At 45.5% G+C, this 17,549-nt stretch overlaps 1 protein-coding gene across 1 annotated transcript in view; it reads right to left on the reverse strand.

Annotated features, from left to right (window-relative positions):
* dlg3 (discs, large homolog 3) overlaps positions 1-17,549 on the reverse strand; it is a 304,684-nt gene that overhangs the window by 54,899 nt on the left and 232,236 nt on the right. The window contains 6 exon segments of the mRNA XM_084332164.1: positions 5,264-5,345; positions 5,348-5,403; positions 6,469-6,613; positions 10,512-10,656; positions 13,125-13,261; positions 14,328-14,497. Of these exon segments, the coding sequence (XP_084188290.1) occupies positions 5,264-5,345; positions 5,348-5,403; positions 6,469-6,613; positions 10,512-10,656; positions 13,125-13,261; positions 14,328-14,497 (735 nt within the window).

A 17,549-nucleotide genomic window follows, 5' to 3' on the forward strand; every position in this document is an offset into this window, starting at 1 on the left:
GTTTCAGGCAAATTATTTTTCAGTATTTTAATTAGAAAAATAAATCCCCTTCCTGAATCCATTGAGTTGTTATTATTATTATCATTATTATTAGTAGTAGTATCACCATTATTATTATTATTATTATTATTATTATTATTATTATTATTATTATTATTATTATTATTATTATTATTATTATTATTATTATTATTATATATTTGTATTATTATTATTATTATTATTATTATTATTATTATTATTATTATTATTATTATTATTATTATTATTATTATTATTATTATTATTATTAATATCATCATTATTAGTAGTATTCATATTCATATTATTGTCATTATTATTATAAAAGAAAATTATCATGAATTCTAAGAAGACAGAAACCCGGCTGTTAGTTCATTAATGTATTAGAAGTGAGTTGACACGTGCTTGTGTGTTGAGGCAGGCCTACTGACAGATGCAGTAGAGCAGCTTGTGTTGAGGCAAGCCTACTGACAGATGCAGTAGATCAGCTTGTGTTGAGGCAGGCCTACTGACAGATGCAGTAGAGCAGCTTGTGTTGAGGCAGGCCTACTGGCAGATGGAGTAGAGCAGCTTGTGTTGAGGCAGGCCTACTGACAGATGCAGTAGAGCAGCTTGTGTTGAGGCAGGCCTACTGACAGATGGAGTAGAGCAGCTTGTGTGTTGAGGCAGGCCTACTGACAGATGGAGTAGAGCAGCTTGTGTGTTGAGGCAGGCCTACTGACAGATAGAGTAGAGCAGCTTGTGTGTTGAGGCAGGCCTACTGACAGATGGAGTAGAGCAGCTTGTGTGTTGAGGCAGGCCTACTGACAGATGGAGTAGAGCAGCTTGTGTTGAGGCAGGCCTACTGACAGATGCAGTAGAGCAGCTTGTGTTGAGGCAGGCCTACTGACAGATGGAGTAGAGCAGCTTGTGTGTTGAGGCAGGCCTACTGACAGATGGAGTAGAGCAGCTTGTGTTGAGGCAGGCCTACTGACAGATGCAGTAGAGCAGCTTGTGTTGAGGCAGGCCTACTGACAGATGGAGTAGAGCAGCTTGTGTGTTGAGGCAGGCCTACTGACAGATGCAGTAGAGCAGCTTGTGTGTTGAGGCAGGCCTACTGACAGATGCAGTAGAGCAGCTTGTGTTGAGGCAGGCCTACTGACAGATGGAGTAGAGCAGCTTGTGTGTTGAGGCAGGCCTACTGACAGATGCAGTAGAGCAGCTTGTGTTGAGGCAGGCCTACTGACAGATGGAGTAGAGCAGCTTGTGTGTTGAGGCAGGCCTACTGACAGATGGAGTAGAGCAGCTTGTGTGTTGAGGCAGGCCTACTGACAGATGCAGTAGAGCAGCTTGTGTGTTGAGGCAGGCCTACTGACAGATGCAGTAGAGCAGCTTGTGTTGAGGCAGGCCTACTGACAGATAGAGTAGAGCAGCTTGTGTTGAGGCAGGCCTACTGACAGATGCAGTAGAGCAGCTTGTGTGTTGAGGCAGGCCTACTGACAGATGGAGTAGAGCAGCTTGTGTTGAGCGTCAGGCTCTTTCAGCCTCACTCCTGTGGAGATGGAGGGTTTTGTTTGTGAGGAGCAGGTATGACTCCATCTTATGTGGCTTATGGCTCCTGACACTACACTACTCTACTGTTTCCCATTAACACACATGTCCAGGCTATTAAAAGGACAAGGACTCACGTCAGAGATGCAAATCAAGAGGGCAGATTCTCTGAACATGAGTCAAACTGCAGTGTTGTGAGGCTCCACTAGAGGCGCAGTGGCAAACTGTGTGTGAGTAACATTGTGGGTCTATGAGGTGTTTTGCATCTGAAAATACCAATGTTATTCAGAATTATACTAGTCTAGTTTAAATTCTTGCCAATCATTTTGTAATGTGTAATTCCATTTTCTTCTTTTACGTTTACTGGTTATTTAAAATACAAATACAAATACTTTACAGTGTCAAACCTGGCTTTAAATTGACTGCTGTCCCTGCTAACAAAGACAACCCAAACTAAGAAGACATGGATGTGGCAATAACGTTTGTAAGGTGACGTGTTTTTGAGGGATTATTTCCTGGTAGTGACTTCCTGTGTCAGGTGTCAGATGATTGTCAGTAAGCAGAGAGCAACGGAATCACAAAGGATGTCGGTGATAGGTGAAAAGTTTTATCTAGGGCGGTCCTTAACACATTTACTGGAATACACAAAACACGTTGTCATTTTCCGGCTGATTTATGAATCGTTTTCAAATAAACGCTAGATTATCGAGAGTATTTGTGTTCTTATGCACGATACAAAAGCGTGCTGAAAAATAATTTATTTGTGCCGCGCTCAGCGCCTAACGCCACACACACACACACACACACACACACACACACACACACACACGTTGTGAAATCTGTGAAAAACAACTCTGATTAACCCAAAACTGGTAACATAGATTCCTTACCTCAGATCAGATGTTCTGCAAAAAGATGAATTCAATTCCTGATCGCCATTCCAAATATTGATCGCGTTTATTGATCAAACGTTATAGTCCGAGACGCATAATCCAAGCTGCTTCCAGCCTCGCCAGTGACTCTGGTAACACGACACTGCTTGCCAGAGATAGGAAAATCCTGGACCGGAGTATTTCTCTGATGCACTTTTTCACTCAATCCAATCCAATGATGTGCATTACCATCCAGGAGACGATAGGGGGCGGTATTTGCCCTTTTCGAGCTCAGAGCCATTCCCAATGATAATGTCAGGCTGGACGGATGAAAAATGAATGGATATCGCTAATAAAAGAAATAACGATTAAATAACGAGCTTTCTCGTTGTTGGCAACCAATGTGTTAAAAGCAAATTACGGTCTTTGGTCCAATGACACCTGCACTGATGTGAAAACACATGCACGCACGCGCACACACACACACACACACACACACACACACACACACACACACACACACACACACACACACACAAACCTTGACAACCAAAACAAGGCTTGTGATGGATTATCTTGCTCTGGCAGTTTTAAAAACGGTGGAATCATACTGTACATATGAATAGCAGCAAATGGCTTCTTCTGAATGTAGACACCACCAGGAATAATATAAAGGCGAGGGGAAAGCTAGATAAGTAGCACATGTTTACTTACTACTTACTTCCTTTTTGTGATAATAATGAAAAGCAAAAGGACTAGCAGACTGAGTGGATGGGGGTATGGGCACTATAGTTTTAACTATAGTTAAAACTGAAAATGAAAAGGAAAGAAAAACAATAGGCTAATGGAGGCCTTGCACAGAATGTTTGTGTAGTTCTCCTTCTTCTGTTATGGCTGCCTGTAACCATTGGTAACCACTTTCAAAAGAAAATGCCTAATTTGTGTGCATTGGTAGAGTAGGCAAAACAACGCGTGATATTACTGGTCCATTGTGGCTTGTTTACAAGATCCAGTAATAAGACACCAAAGTATTATGTTTTTGTTGATATATTTCTCATCTGTCAACACATCACTGTTGTTTTGCCAATAATAGCAACCGTTGTCTCTCCCATTACCATGCACTGCAGCCAATGTGCTATTTCTTTATTCTTTTTGTGCTATGCAATGCAATAGTAAAAAAGCGGATTCAATCCATGAAAGCATGTTAGGAGGCCCAGGTGAAAACATTGTGAGCGTGAAAACAAAAAGCAGCCACATGCATACAAGCACACAGATAGAGATGGCAGACATGGGGTAGACAGGGGAAGAGGGAACACACAGGAAGAGTCATTGAGGAGAGAGGCCCCGCCTGATGACTAGAACTCTGGTGGCACCCCTTCTTTCTCCGCTCCATCCATCTCCTGCGCCTCCTGTGTCAAGAGGATCCGTGCTCAGACACACACTGAACCCCTGGCGACGCAGGTGGCCCCTCCCCCACACTGAACCCCTGGCGACGCAGGTGGCCCCTCCCCCACACTGAACCCCTGGCGACGCAGGTGGCCCCTCCCCCACACTGAACCCCTGGCGACGCAGGTGGCCCCTCCCCCACACTGAACCCCTGGCGACGCAGGTGGCCCCTCCCCCACACTGAAACCCTGGCGACGCAGGTGGCCCCTCCCCCACACTGAACCCCTGGTGACGCAGGTGGCCCCTCACCCACACTGAACCCCTGGCGACGCAGGTGGCCCCTCCCCCACACTGAACTCCTGGCGACGCAGGTGGCCCCTCCCCCACACTGAACCCCTGGCGACGCAGGTGGCCCCTCCCCCACACTGAACTCCTGGCGACGCAGGTGGCCCCTCCCCCACACTGAACCCCTGGCGACGCAGGTGGCCCCTCCCCCACACTGAACCCCTGGTGGCCCCTCCCCCCTGGTGACGCAGGTGTCCCCTCCCCCCTGGTGACGCAGGTGGCCCCTCCCCCACACTGAACCCCTGGTGGCCCCTCCCCCCTGGCGACGCAGGTGGCCCCTCCCCCACACTGAACCCCTGGCGACGCAGGTGGCCCCTCCCCCACACTGAACCCCTGGTGGCCCCTCCCCCCTGGTGACGCAGGTGTCCCCTCCCCCCTGGTGACGCAGGTGGCCCCTCCCCCACACTGAACCCCTGGTGGCCCCTCCCCCCTGGTGACACAGGTGGCCCCTCCCTCACACTGAACCCCTGGTGGCCCCTCCCCCCTGGTGACACAGGTGGCCCCTCCCCCCTGGTGACACAGGTGGCCCCTCCCCCCTGGTGACGCAGGTGGCCCCTCCCTCACACTGAACCCCTGGTGGCCCCTCCCCCACACTGAACTCCTGGCGACGCAGGTGGCCCCTCCCCCACACTGAACCCCTGGCGACGCAGGTGGCCCCTCCCCCACACTGAACCCCTGGTGGCCCCTCCCCCCTGGTGACGCAGGTGTCCCCTCCCCCCTGGTGACGCAGGTGGCCCCTCCCCCACACTGAACCCCTGGTGGCCCCTCCCCCCTGGTGACACAGGTGGCCCCTCCCTCACACTGAACCCCTGGTGGCCCCTCCCCCCTGGTGACACAGGTGGCCCCTCCCTCACACTGAACCCCTGGTGGCCCCTCCCCCCTGGTGACACAGGTGGCCCCTCCCCCCTGGTGACACAGGTGGCCCCTCCCCCCTGGTGACGCAGGTGGCCCCTCCCTCACACTGAACCCCTGGTGGCCCCTCCCCCACACTGAACCTACTGTACTGCTGTCTGCGGCCAGGTCCGGAGGCGGAGCAGTGTGTGCGGTGGGGGGGGGGGCCTGTAGAGAGGAGGGTTAGCTAAGCGAGGCGCGGTGCACTGGGTTAGTACCTGCCAGAGAAGGGGAGAGGACCTTGGAACAGGGGACCAGGGGTAGGACAGAGGTCTGTGTCCTGGGGTGGGCCTCTGTAGAGGGCCCGGGGCCCCCGCTGTCCCCAGCTTTGTGGATGACACTGTATATGGGTTCAGCCCTGGTGGGGGGTACAGAAATCACAGTGAATGGGGCAAGTGTAGGACAGGGATAAGAGCACACATACAAACAAACACACACTTAAGAGAGGACAGATGAGCATACAGGGCATGTACACAGCTGGGACAAGGACACAACAGGGCCACACAACAAACACAAATGGTCAGTAACATACACACACATGCATTCATTACACCCCCCCCCACACACACACACGCACACGCAGGAGGAATGCAGCCTCCCTCCCTGAAGCTGTGGGTTAAGATGACTCAGAGCTTGTGGGGCATCTCTGTGATCGCCGCTCCTGATCCAGCACTTGGACTTGGAGGTCGGAGGTTAAAACAGTCGGAACCAGGAAGGAAGGATGACAGCGGCTGCTCTGAAGCTGAAGCTGCGGGTCAGAACCCGGCCACCGTACACTGCCTGGCTATAAGTCAACCTGAGCCGCGCCGTGGCTCTGCCTCACATTGCAACAGTACCAGCTGCGTCACGAGGCTCGCTGCACAGATATATATATATCACCAAACAGAACCACACGTGAAGCAGCACCCCGGAGAAACGGCAAGCAAAACGAGCATCGCTGGACGAGAGCTCACGGTGCTGATGAATCCTCATAGGAATTATGGGAATGAGTTGCTTTTAAGATGGAACTATTGTCATAAAAGTTTTTTGTAAAGTGAATAACTACAAGCAATCTGCTGTATATGTGCAGTGATCTATCTTCAGCTATACCTGTATGAGTAGGAACTGTAATAGAGGCCTTTGACAGAATGTTTAAAATGCCCATTTGTCCTCCATGTTGAAGAATTTTTTTGCCATATGTTGATATATGAGAAATACATCAATAAAATGTAATAATTTATGAATTGTATAATAATATATAAAATATGTAAAAAAGAAAAAAGAAAAAGAAAAACGAATATCATGCTTTTCAAATGTTTGATCTACTCTAGAATTTTCTTCTGAAAGTAGTTATAGGCAGCCATGTTGGAAGAAAGAGAACGCCATAAACATTCCTTGTGAGGCCTCTATTATGTGAATCAAAGAGATGGGGCCCACGACTGACCTTGTGAAGTCTTCCTCTCCCATCAGGTGCCGTGGGACCGGGGAGTACCTGGGCGGGGTGACCTGGGGCGGCTGGTACACTGGCTTGGGCTCCATCGCCCCCATGTAGCCGTGGCTGACGTGGTTGTCCACCATGGTGGGGAAGGCTGGAGGGAGGGCCATGCCAGTAGGAGGGAAAGGAAGCATGAGTAAAACACAGGCACCACCAGGGGCAGCGTGGAGCACTGCAGCACACACCCAGACAGGAAGAGGGAAGACAGGCGGGAAAATGAATGGGAGGTGATGTCCTCACTGAAAACTCAACTCACATCATTCACGTCATTAGAGAAACTGACTTGTGCTGAATAGCAACCAAGTGCTTAATATCAGTAATGTCAATTTCAATATTGTAAATATATTTTTTTCTCAATTTGATGTAAAAACTAACCAAATCGTTAGCCTCATTTACCCTTGTTTTTTTGTAAATAATAAAAGAAAAAGGTGAAATACGTCATCAGTATGCACCCAGAATATAACAGAAATCCCTTTAAAAAAATATCTACTGAATGACATTCCGAGTTTAAAATGTCAATATGTTTATAAGACCCTAAACATGGCAAATCTGTACCTTTACCGGTATTAGCAATTCTAAGTCTCACTCCATTCATTTCGTGGAGTCCCAGGTCTGCTTACATTCCCAGAGCTGGTGACGGAAGTACAGTAGGTAGGGAGTTCCTCCCAGTCTCTGGCACTGGGTCTCATTCTCGAACGAAGTTACGACAAAACATTTAGTCTTAGCCAGATTTCGGCCTATTTAAGACATATTAGGGCTGGGAGTGGGAGTCTTCAAATTTTCCTGAGATCTTATTTGAGAGCAGATCTAAGAGTGCTGAGGAGCACACTTAAATATGCTCTCAGCCCACGATCAAATCTCATGATTGATTGACTAATTAAAAATGTTATTATAACTTGACAGACTGTGTTCTCATAGTGATTCCTTCACGTCAACGCTACAGGCCTCCTTGGAATTAATTACTTAATCATAATTAAAATAAATATGACAATATTTGTACGATAAGAAATTACGAATTTGATGTCGTAAAAATAAATAATATGGATTCATCTGATCACAGGGCAGCTGGATTAACCATATCTGAACCAGCTATTTTGGACAAATAATTACTCATATATTCAAACACAATTATGCAATTATTGTGAAATGATTGAAAATAATAATAATTTAATGCCTTCTGTGGAATTTGTATTTCTTATTTGTTACACATCTGTTTTAATGATTAATTATATACATTTGAAAGAATGCAGGTCAACATGCAATGGATGCTTATAAGGAACTATGGAGGCAGTGTTCTGTATGCAAATGAGCTGAACGGGAACGCGCTTTGGAGTTTACGACAGAATGCCATTCTCCAAGCAGATATCAGATCATATAATTTCTGCGACCGTTTCAGCCACTTAAGACATATCTCCAGCACGTTCAGGACTCAGAGTGTACTTGTCATAGATTATGTCTCAGTGGTTCCAAGATAAGTCTTCCAGAATATATCTTTGGAAAATTTTCGGGAATGAGACCCACTGTCTACTACCCATCTAACATGAACATGAACTGTGATGGTCTGCTCACCATCAAACCATGCAAATCAAATATGAAATTATGATCACTAATTCTAGCTTCTTTTATGAATAAAGACTACAATGAAGACATAAATAAATAAATAAATATAAATGTTTTATTAACAGCTACCATCTATACATCCTACTATATCTTTGGGAACCAACAAACGACAGATCATGAAAGGGCTTGAAAAGTAGATCTGGAAACCACCTCTTTACTTCAGATTGACATTCTTGTGGCTGGCCGGAGTGAGACAAATCTACATCATATGACTATGGGTCATGCAGTGAAGAGCTTGGCTTATCTCAGTATTTAGAGCAAAAGCTAAAGCCCTAGCAACTGTACATTCAACACTTTAGGAGATTTCCGCAGAGCAGATACGACTGAATAATGTTTTTGTGAATACTTGTGTTGAGGCAGGAGCAGGTGGGATGTGAGAAACCGGCCACACAGTGGGAGGTGCAGATCTGGGTTTGTTGTTGCTATGGGTAGCAGCCTCAGTCAGCCATGTGTGTGTAGGTGCATGTGTGTGTGGATGCATGCGTGTGTGTGTAGGTGTGTAGGTGCGTGTGTGTGTGTGTGTGTGTGTGTGTGTGTGTGTGTGTGTGTGTGTGTGTGTGTGTGTGTGTGTGTGTGTGTGTGTGTGTGTGTGTGTGCACGAGCGTGCACCATGTGGGAGTCTGGGCAGAGCAGTGAGGAAAGACAGTGATGAAGCACTGCCACTTACACATGCTTTCATACAGCCTTCTAAACCAGCTTTAATAAAGAGAAAGAGAAAGTGCAGCGTTCGATGTTAAGTAACATAAACCTCTATTTATAATAGTCTTGCTTTTAAAAGTTTTACATCACAAACTTTCCCCCTGTTTTGGGCCTGTCTGCATAGGCTCGCTCATTTGTTAGATAGAGCTTAGTGACAATGCATATAGAACTGGGCAACATACGTGTATATAAAGAAAGATGGTCTGTTACGGTATGGTATGAACCAAAATTAGGAAGAATATATTGTCTTATTAAGAATAACTATAGTTCAGAACCATATGTTATGTGACAAACTACTGTGCCTCCAATATCGCGCTGTGATTGGCAGATTGGCTCTTTAGGGGCGTAATCAGATCAGGCTTGATCCGACAGCTCCCTTTTAGCTCAAGTAGATAGATAGATAGCTCATTTTCCATTCCCTCACTACAACATTTAGATAATAAACCACCATACTGACGGAGGCTCGCTGAAATCTACTTTGCCTGCACTGTAGAGTCAATTTGTCAGCTTGTACAGACAGGAGTGTGGCCCCATTGACTTTGCATTGGTTTGTGGCTTTTCGGAGCTAGTATGAGGAACAGCAGGGATTGTGCTGAGAAAGGACTCTACTGATCAACAACATCATTGGTAAAACAGGGCACAGCCATCCCTTTAACCCTTTCACTTGACCCTTTACAGTTAACCGTCTGTAGTGTGGTAGTGAAAGAGTTAATATTCTGTAGTGTGGTAGTGAAAGGGTTAACCATTTGTCGTGTGGCAATGAAAGGGTTAACCTCATGTATTGACGCAGTGAAAGGGTTAACCATTTGTCGTGTGGCAGTGAAAGGGTTAACCTTATGTATTGTCGCAGTGAACGTTTTTTTTTTTTTTTATTATTATCTTTTTCCCCCTCTTTTTCCAATTTTTCTCCCATCCCACTGTTAGTCGTTATGCCAATTCCCAACCCCCTTCCTGGTTGTTGCGCACCCCCCCTACTGTTGGTCCGAGAGGCCGGAGACTGTCACATGTTTTCCTCCGACGCATGTGCAGCCAGCCGGCAGCCAGCCTGGCCGCGCAGATTCTCACTGGGAGAGTGTAACGTGTGGGAGGCCGCACTACCTCTCTCCAGATCCTATACCCTCGCTGAGCAGGCGCCCCGACCGAACTGTAGGGGTCGCTGTCCACAACGCCCAGGACCCACCCGCCAGCTTTCCCCACCCTCTAATACTGCCAATTGTATTAGTGTGAACGGCCAGCCAAGCTGGTGACAACGCCGGGAGCTGGATTCGAACCAGTGAAAGGGTTAATCATTTGGTAGTGAAAGGATTAAAGCCTTGGACACACCTTCTGTGTGAGTGGCACAGTGTCTGCCCCATAAGGAGTGAGTCTAGGACAGAGAAGAAGAAGAAGAAGAAGAAGAAGAAGAAGAAGAAGAAGAAGAAGAAGAAGAAGAAGAAGAAGAAGAAGAAGAAGAAGAAGAAGAAGAAGAAGAAGAAGAAGAAGAAGAAGAAGAAGAAGAAGAAGAAGAAGAAGAAGAAGAAGAAGAAGAAGAAGAAGAAGAAGAAGAAGAAGAAGAAGAAGAAGAAGAAGAAGAAGAAGAAGAAGAAGAAGAAGAAGAAGAAGAAGAAGAAGAAGAAGCAGAAGAAGAAGAAGCAGAAGAAGCAGAAGAAGCAGAAGAAGAAGCAGATACGTACTGCTGGAGTAGTCTGGCGGGGCGTACATGTCGTTGAGGAGCACAGGGCCTGGCTTGGCCACCTTGAGGTAGACCATGTCGGAGGTGTTCTTCAGCGCGGCCACCGCCTCCTCGTGACGCACGTCCTGCAGGATGATGTTGTTCACCTGGACACACAGGAGGAGAGCAGGAGAAGTCAATAACCTGTTCCATGGGTCGACACCCGCGTGGATCATAGCCCGGCGGTGTTACCATGATATTTCACAGGAATTACAGGTTGGTGTGTAGCGCAGTGGATACTGTTCATTCTTGAGAAAATATTTGCCGTGTCTCCCACTCATCTCTAGACTGTACATCCCGGAACCTACGATCCTCTGATCTAGATCTCCTCTCCATCCCTTGCACCAGGTTACAGACTTTTGGGGACAGAGCCTTCAGCGTGGCGTCCCCTACCCTCTGGAACTCTCTCCCCCCCGAAATCCGCAACGCCCCAACCCTGGACACCTTCAAATCTGCTCTAAAAACACACCTCTTCACCAAGGCTTTTCCCCATCAGTTAGTTTAGATTAGATTAGGTCCATTATCCATTACCTTCCCTCATCCCCCTTTTCCCCCCCTATTTCCCAAGCCCAATTTTTTGTCCTGATTGTGAAGCGACCTTGGGTTCTATGAAAGGCGCTATATAAATTTGATCTATTATTATTATTATTATTATTATTATTATTATTATTATTATTATTATTATTATTATTATTATTATTATTACTATCTAAGATGTTCAGCGATTTGAAATGAGAACCGCGTAAACTCAACCGCACATAATTATGTGGGAATAAGCATGCACGTAATTTAGTGGTTGAGTCTACAAGGTCCTCATTGCCTCAAACTGTGTCTAAATGAGGACTGTGTAGACTCCACCAAACTATTACCTAAATGATTAGCCTAAAACTAACTAACCACTAAATTATGTGCCTATTCCACAATACAAATCATCTAAAATAGTAGACATTAACAGTGTGGGTATTGTAAGGCTGTAGTCATTAACTCAATGGCGCCCGACCACGGAGATCTCCGTGTTTCGATTCCACCCGTTGTGGACAGAAGCACGGATATATCCGTGGCAAGTTGTTATTGCTTTTATTCCATTTTAATAACCTATTCAAGGTCGCCGAGCGGCACTGCAGATTTACCCTACTCTTTGAATTTGCCAACGTGCAATACCGGCCAGATCCTCTTAGGGGCGCTATCGCGATAATAGAGTGTTCCCTGTGGCAGAAGTTGTCTTTTTTCTTTTTGGATCTCTAATGTCGTTTTCTACTCATCTGAAGCAATAGCTATTGTCTGTTGCATGGGATACGTTTTGAATTGCGGATTTCACTATGCAATAAGGGGATTTATCATCAGCCAATGGACATATCGATCTACCAGATGGCGATCGATAACGGGGAAATGCTCGGGGGGATCCAACCGGCTCATGGTAAGATCTTTTTCACGTAAATTACAGCCCGATCGAGCCTTGTTATGATACGATACGATCGGCCTATGTGGCTACTTAGACGAACACGGTTATTGGTAATCAATAATAAGAAACAACCCCCCCCGCCCCCCCCCCCCTTCATGCATACATGCTTGAGGATCGTGCCGATCATATGCAGTTTGAGTTTTAACTGTAGCATCTGTATAACGGAAATGCCATTGGATATAACGTTAGTAACTATTAGCCCTTTATCTCGCCTCCCAGGAAATATACTAGACCAAATGCGTATAACGCTTATATTCACGGCACTATAAAATGAGAACGTATTGATGAAAAAATTATTTCTTTAATCCATTTTGAAGGGACGGTTTATGGTCCCAATTGACAATGATAATGGACAGATAGCAATACTATAAAGTATAGATTTAGCTCTACACGCAGCCCCACGTCTGTTTACATTTGCCGGTCCTCTAGAGATTTATTAGACGCATCCCAATGGCCCCGAATGTGTTAACAGCGTGGGTATTGTAAGGCTGTAGTCATTAACAGCGTGGGTATTGTAACGCTGTAGTCATTCACAGCGTAGGTATTGTAAGGCTGTAGTCATTCATTCACAGCTTTTCCACAAAGGTAGCAGTGCTTAATGACTTTGTTCTTATTTATGGCCATCTTAAACACATCTCATATTTTTTTAACGGCATAGTCGGTCTTTTTCCTGGCAGGTGCTTCTCTTTATCTTCTGTGGTACAAACATCCCAGTGGAGTCACTATGGCAGCAGCATATCAATCACACATGGAGCCTTAAAATGCTGATGTGTGTCGACTGACTCTCCTTTCTGGATGAAGCACCAGGATCTGGCAAACAGCCAGGCAGCCTTTAGTACCAGGATTGGACACACAACCAGGCAGGCTTTTTCAAAAAGGGGACACACATCTGTGTTTGGGTGTGATTTATAAGAGTAAACATTCATGTCCATGCTTTTGTTCTGATTTTATTTACTCTGTACACCACATACTATTGTTGATTTGTAGTGTTTATGCTTTTGACGTACTCATGAACTACAGCTGAAAACTAGCTACTAAAATGTAACAATCATTTTGTTACGAGAGTTGAAATGTGACTGTTGAAGACACATGTATTGTTGTGTGTGTTCGTACAGCTAGCAGGCGGTCTCCGGTCTGCAGCCGCCCATCCTTCTGGGCTGCTCCTCCCTCGATGATCTTGGTGATGTAGATGCTGTTGTCTCCAGGGATGTGTTGGTTGCCGATCCCTCCTGCGATGCTGAATCCCAGCCCTGCCAGAGAGAGAAGACACTCAGGGCCGTCAAAAAACACCAGTTCTACACTGTCTCTTCATGCTTGCCCCCGTTAGTGCAGATAAGCTGATTTGCAACCAAGCATTTCTGAAATGTGTATAATGACGACCACCTCTTTGCGATTAGTTGGCTAATTAGTCACTAGAGTCTTAGTTGAGAAATACCTATTTATTTAATCAATTAGACATTTCAAAATAATAATTGCATTAATTTAAAGCATAATAATGCTAGTATGTTATCTATTACATGGACCACAACAATTAGCTTATACAATTCTATGACTATTCTATGCAGGGGACCCACTACCCAATTTTACACCAGATTTGGCTTTTTCAAACTGATGATCAAGTTGGGGCAAAGTCTTCCAAATGTAAGCCAGTCAGGATGGTGTGGGGGGGGGACTCAGGGCCAGATTTATTTAGGATGAGATGCGGTTGCAGTGAGCGCTACTTCTGCATCTCATTTGCGAAGGCTGCAGATAACTATACAGTCAGCACGGGAAACCGCCCTCTGGTCACATTGTGCACGTGAAGCAAGGTGCACTACTTCTGCCCACGACTATTACACCAGAGTTTCTATGTAGCCAGAGGTGAAAGGTGATTCGTTCAGGGAGAACGAATATTCCTTACTGAGGATGTTAATCATCATCTTCAGCTGGACACTGCTAACATTTTGATCGGCAGATAGATATCAACTTCCACTCTGTGCGTTCAGTAGTGTTCAGTAGTGTTTAGTAGAAAGCTATCAGGCTGCAAGCTAGCCTAGCTTAGCACAAATTAATAGCTTTCTACTGAACGCACAGAGAGGAATTTGTTATCTATCTTCTGGTCTGACTCTGGAGAATATCGTAAGTGCATTTCCCATAACATTGGTGTGTTCCTTTAATGGTAAGCTAAACAAAGAAATGTCAGAAATGTCTAGTGAGCAGACCTTGTCTGCCCACCTTTCCCATGGCCAGTTTTGTTCAGATTTGTTAGGATTTAAACAGTCTTGCAATGAAGGTAATGAGAGTAACAATGTGGTTCCAGAGAGATGTCAGTCTGACCTTTGGGTCCTTTGAGCAGGTTGACCTCCAGGATGGTCTCAGGCGGGGCCTGTCTTCTCCGGACCAGCAGCCTGACCACTGGCCCCGCCTCCTTCAGCGCCTCCACCGCCCGGCTGTGCACCACCTCGGACACGTCCACCTCGTTCACACGCAGCACGCAGTCATTCACCCTGAGGGCGGGACGGGGCTTTTACTTAAAGAGCTGTGACCACTTCACACACACACACAGCCCTGTCAGTCAGCGGGACACTTGAACATGAAGAGAATCACTCCAGCACAGAACACTCATATTCTTGTTGTTTCTTCCCTTTTAATGTATGTGGGGATTTACCCAATGTTCTTCAGGGCATATACTGTATACCCTGCTCACTCCTGTTCCAAACAGTAACACTAACTACAGTATTGTTATGGCCCTTGTGCACAACGCTGCCACTCCATTAAAACAAGTGTCTACTCACATCTGTTGACCCCAAAAAAAGCCCTATATAATATAAAATAACCAAAATATCCCTATTTTGCATCTTTTGTACTTCTATTCTCTTTTTCATTGTGGTGTTACTATGCAGTATGCACTCACGACTGTGTAGCAAGACCGTAGCACTCAAGTTCAACACTGTTTGACGAACAATATCACTGACACTTAGCTGCCAGAGTTGTACCCTTCCTGCTGACTAGAACTTGTAAGTCGCGAGGCGCCCTGGTGGCGCACCACGTTAAGACACATACTGCGAGATCACAACGTCCTGGGTTTGAATCCGGCCCAGGACATGTGTTGCATGTCCTCCCCCATCTCTTCACCTGATTCCCTGTCTCTGACTGTCCTGTCCACAATAAAGCAGAAATGCCCAAAAAAAATAAAGAATTATTCCAATTAACTTTGGAAACAATGGTGAGTTAAATGATATAATCACATGCAACTCAGCCAGTTTATATGATAACATGCCCATGTGGACTTGCATATGTGGGTAAAAACATCTTGTCAAACATGTTGACCAACTACTGACAACACAAAGTAAACACAACTAAATGTATTGTTATATCTATCCATAACTCACTATCCTGGTCCAAACATATAAACTATACAGTCATAAAAATGGGAAGAGGAATGGGTCTGATTACTCCTTCAATAATGAAATCAGTTATTATCTGGTTTTGTCTCACCTAGAAAACTGCCCTATTATCTGGTCATCAGAATCTAAATCTGAGCTGAAAAAGTTGCAGGTTGCTCAGACTGGCACTCCACTGTCCATACGGGACAAACATATATGTAAGTAAGTAAGTAAGTAAGTAAGTAAGTAAGTAAGTAAGTAAGTAAGTAAGTAAGTAAGTAAGTAAGTAAGTAAGTAAGTAAGTAAGTAAGTAAGTAAGTAAGTAAGTAAGTAAGTAAGTAAGTAAGTAAGTAAGTAAGTAAGTAAGTAAGTAAGTAAGTAAGTAAGTAAGTAAGTAAGTAAGTAAGTACAGCACAGTCTTTAGCTGCTTTTTAAAAGTGTTTACAGAGACCACAGATCTAAGGTCCAAGGGCAGAGCATTCCATAGCCTGGCCACAGTTTCGAATGCTCGGCCCCCCTTTTTTTCTTCAATCTAGACCGGGTGACAGCCAGCAAGCCCTGATCAGATGACCTGAGCGATCTGTTCGTGGTGTATGGACGCAGTAGGTCGCAGATATAGGCAGGTGCCTGACCATGGAGTGCTCTATATGTGATGACCAGAACCTTAAAGTGAATTCTGAAATTGATGGGGAGCCAGTGCAGGGAAACTAAGATGGGAGTGATGTGGCAATATTTTCTGGACCTAGTCAGCAGCCTTGCGGCTGCGTTTTGGACCATTTGTAGCCGGCCCAAAAAGGATGCATCGGGGCAGGTGAAAAGGGAGTTACAATAATCCAGGCGGGATGAAACAAAAGCATGAATAATCATTTCCAGCTCTACCTGGGACACAACAGATCGAAGTTTGGCGATATTTCGTAAATGGAAAAAACAGGTACGTGTCAGAGATCTAATTTGGTGATCAAAGTGCATCTGCTGGTCAAAGATCACACCAAGGTTTCTGAGCTTGGGCCTCAGAGTTGTTGAGAGGGTCCCCATGCATGTGGCAACTTCTGAGGTGACTTTTTCTGAGCCTATAATAAGAACCTCAGTTTTTTCTGCGTTTAACTGAAGGAAGTTGTTTGCCATCCAACCCTTGACAGCAGTCAGACAGTCAAAGAGGGCAGATAATTTGTCAGATTGTTCATATAATACATATAATTGGATATCGTCAGCGTAGAAATGATAAGAGACCTCTTTGAATTGACTAATGATTACTCCCAGGGGGAGCATGTAAAGTGCAAACAGAGTAGGAGCCAGCACAGAACCCTGGGGCACGCCACAGGACAATGGAGCAGTTTTGGATGTGAAAGTGCCAGTAGACAGTAAACAGTAAAGGAGGAGGAGAACCAGTCCAGCACACTCCCAGTGAAGTCTTTCGATCAGAATGCAGTGGTCGACTGTATCAAAGGCTGCAGTTAAGTCCAATAGCATGTGTATACAAGCTTATCATGGCTAATGGTTGAACTCTGAATGCTACAGAGCATCATTGGTAGCAGTGTGGCCTGGCTCAGTAGATACATATGGCCTCTGGGCATGGTTACATGGTTACATGCAGTGTTGTAGTCGAGTCACAAAATCTCGAGTCTGAGTCGAGTCTCGAGTCCCCAGTGTTAGGTCGCTTTCACATATAGTTTTGGTGGACTCGGTGCGGTTCTGGGGGTGAAGTTGCAACATTGTTGCATTCTTCATTTGGTTCACCTGCGTTCACATAGAAATCTGTGAGGCGGACCGAGACCTTCTGAACAATGTCACGCGGTCGAAAAGGGCGCTCGGCTATTGGACAGTGGAAATGTGTGTGTGGCTGCGAGCCTGTGTGTGCGCGCGCGCGCGTGTGTGTGTCTGTGTGTGGAGGGATATTTTGACATGGCATTGATCCATTGTTCTATTGAAGCACATTACCACCATCCTCTCGCTAAACAACTTGTAGACCACAGTGTTTTTATGAGAGCCCACATGTAGCTGTTTTATTAATAATATAATAAGCCGCATTTTTTCTTCCTTCTTCCCAAGATGCACAGATATATAGATATATAGATAGATAGATAGATAGAGAGATAGATGCAGTGTGCTTGTTTTGCAGTGAATGAATGCTGCGAGCAGTGGTAATAATAATCACTTCCTATATTTGGTTCGC

This window comes from Notolepis coatsorum (genome assembly GCF_963971535.1).
Source record: "Notolepis coatsorum genome assembly, chromosome: 16".
Classification (NCBI taxonomy): Eukaryota; Metazoa; Chordata; class Actinopteri; order Aulopiformes; family Paralepididae; genus Notolepis; species Notolepis coatsorum.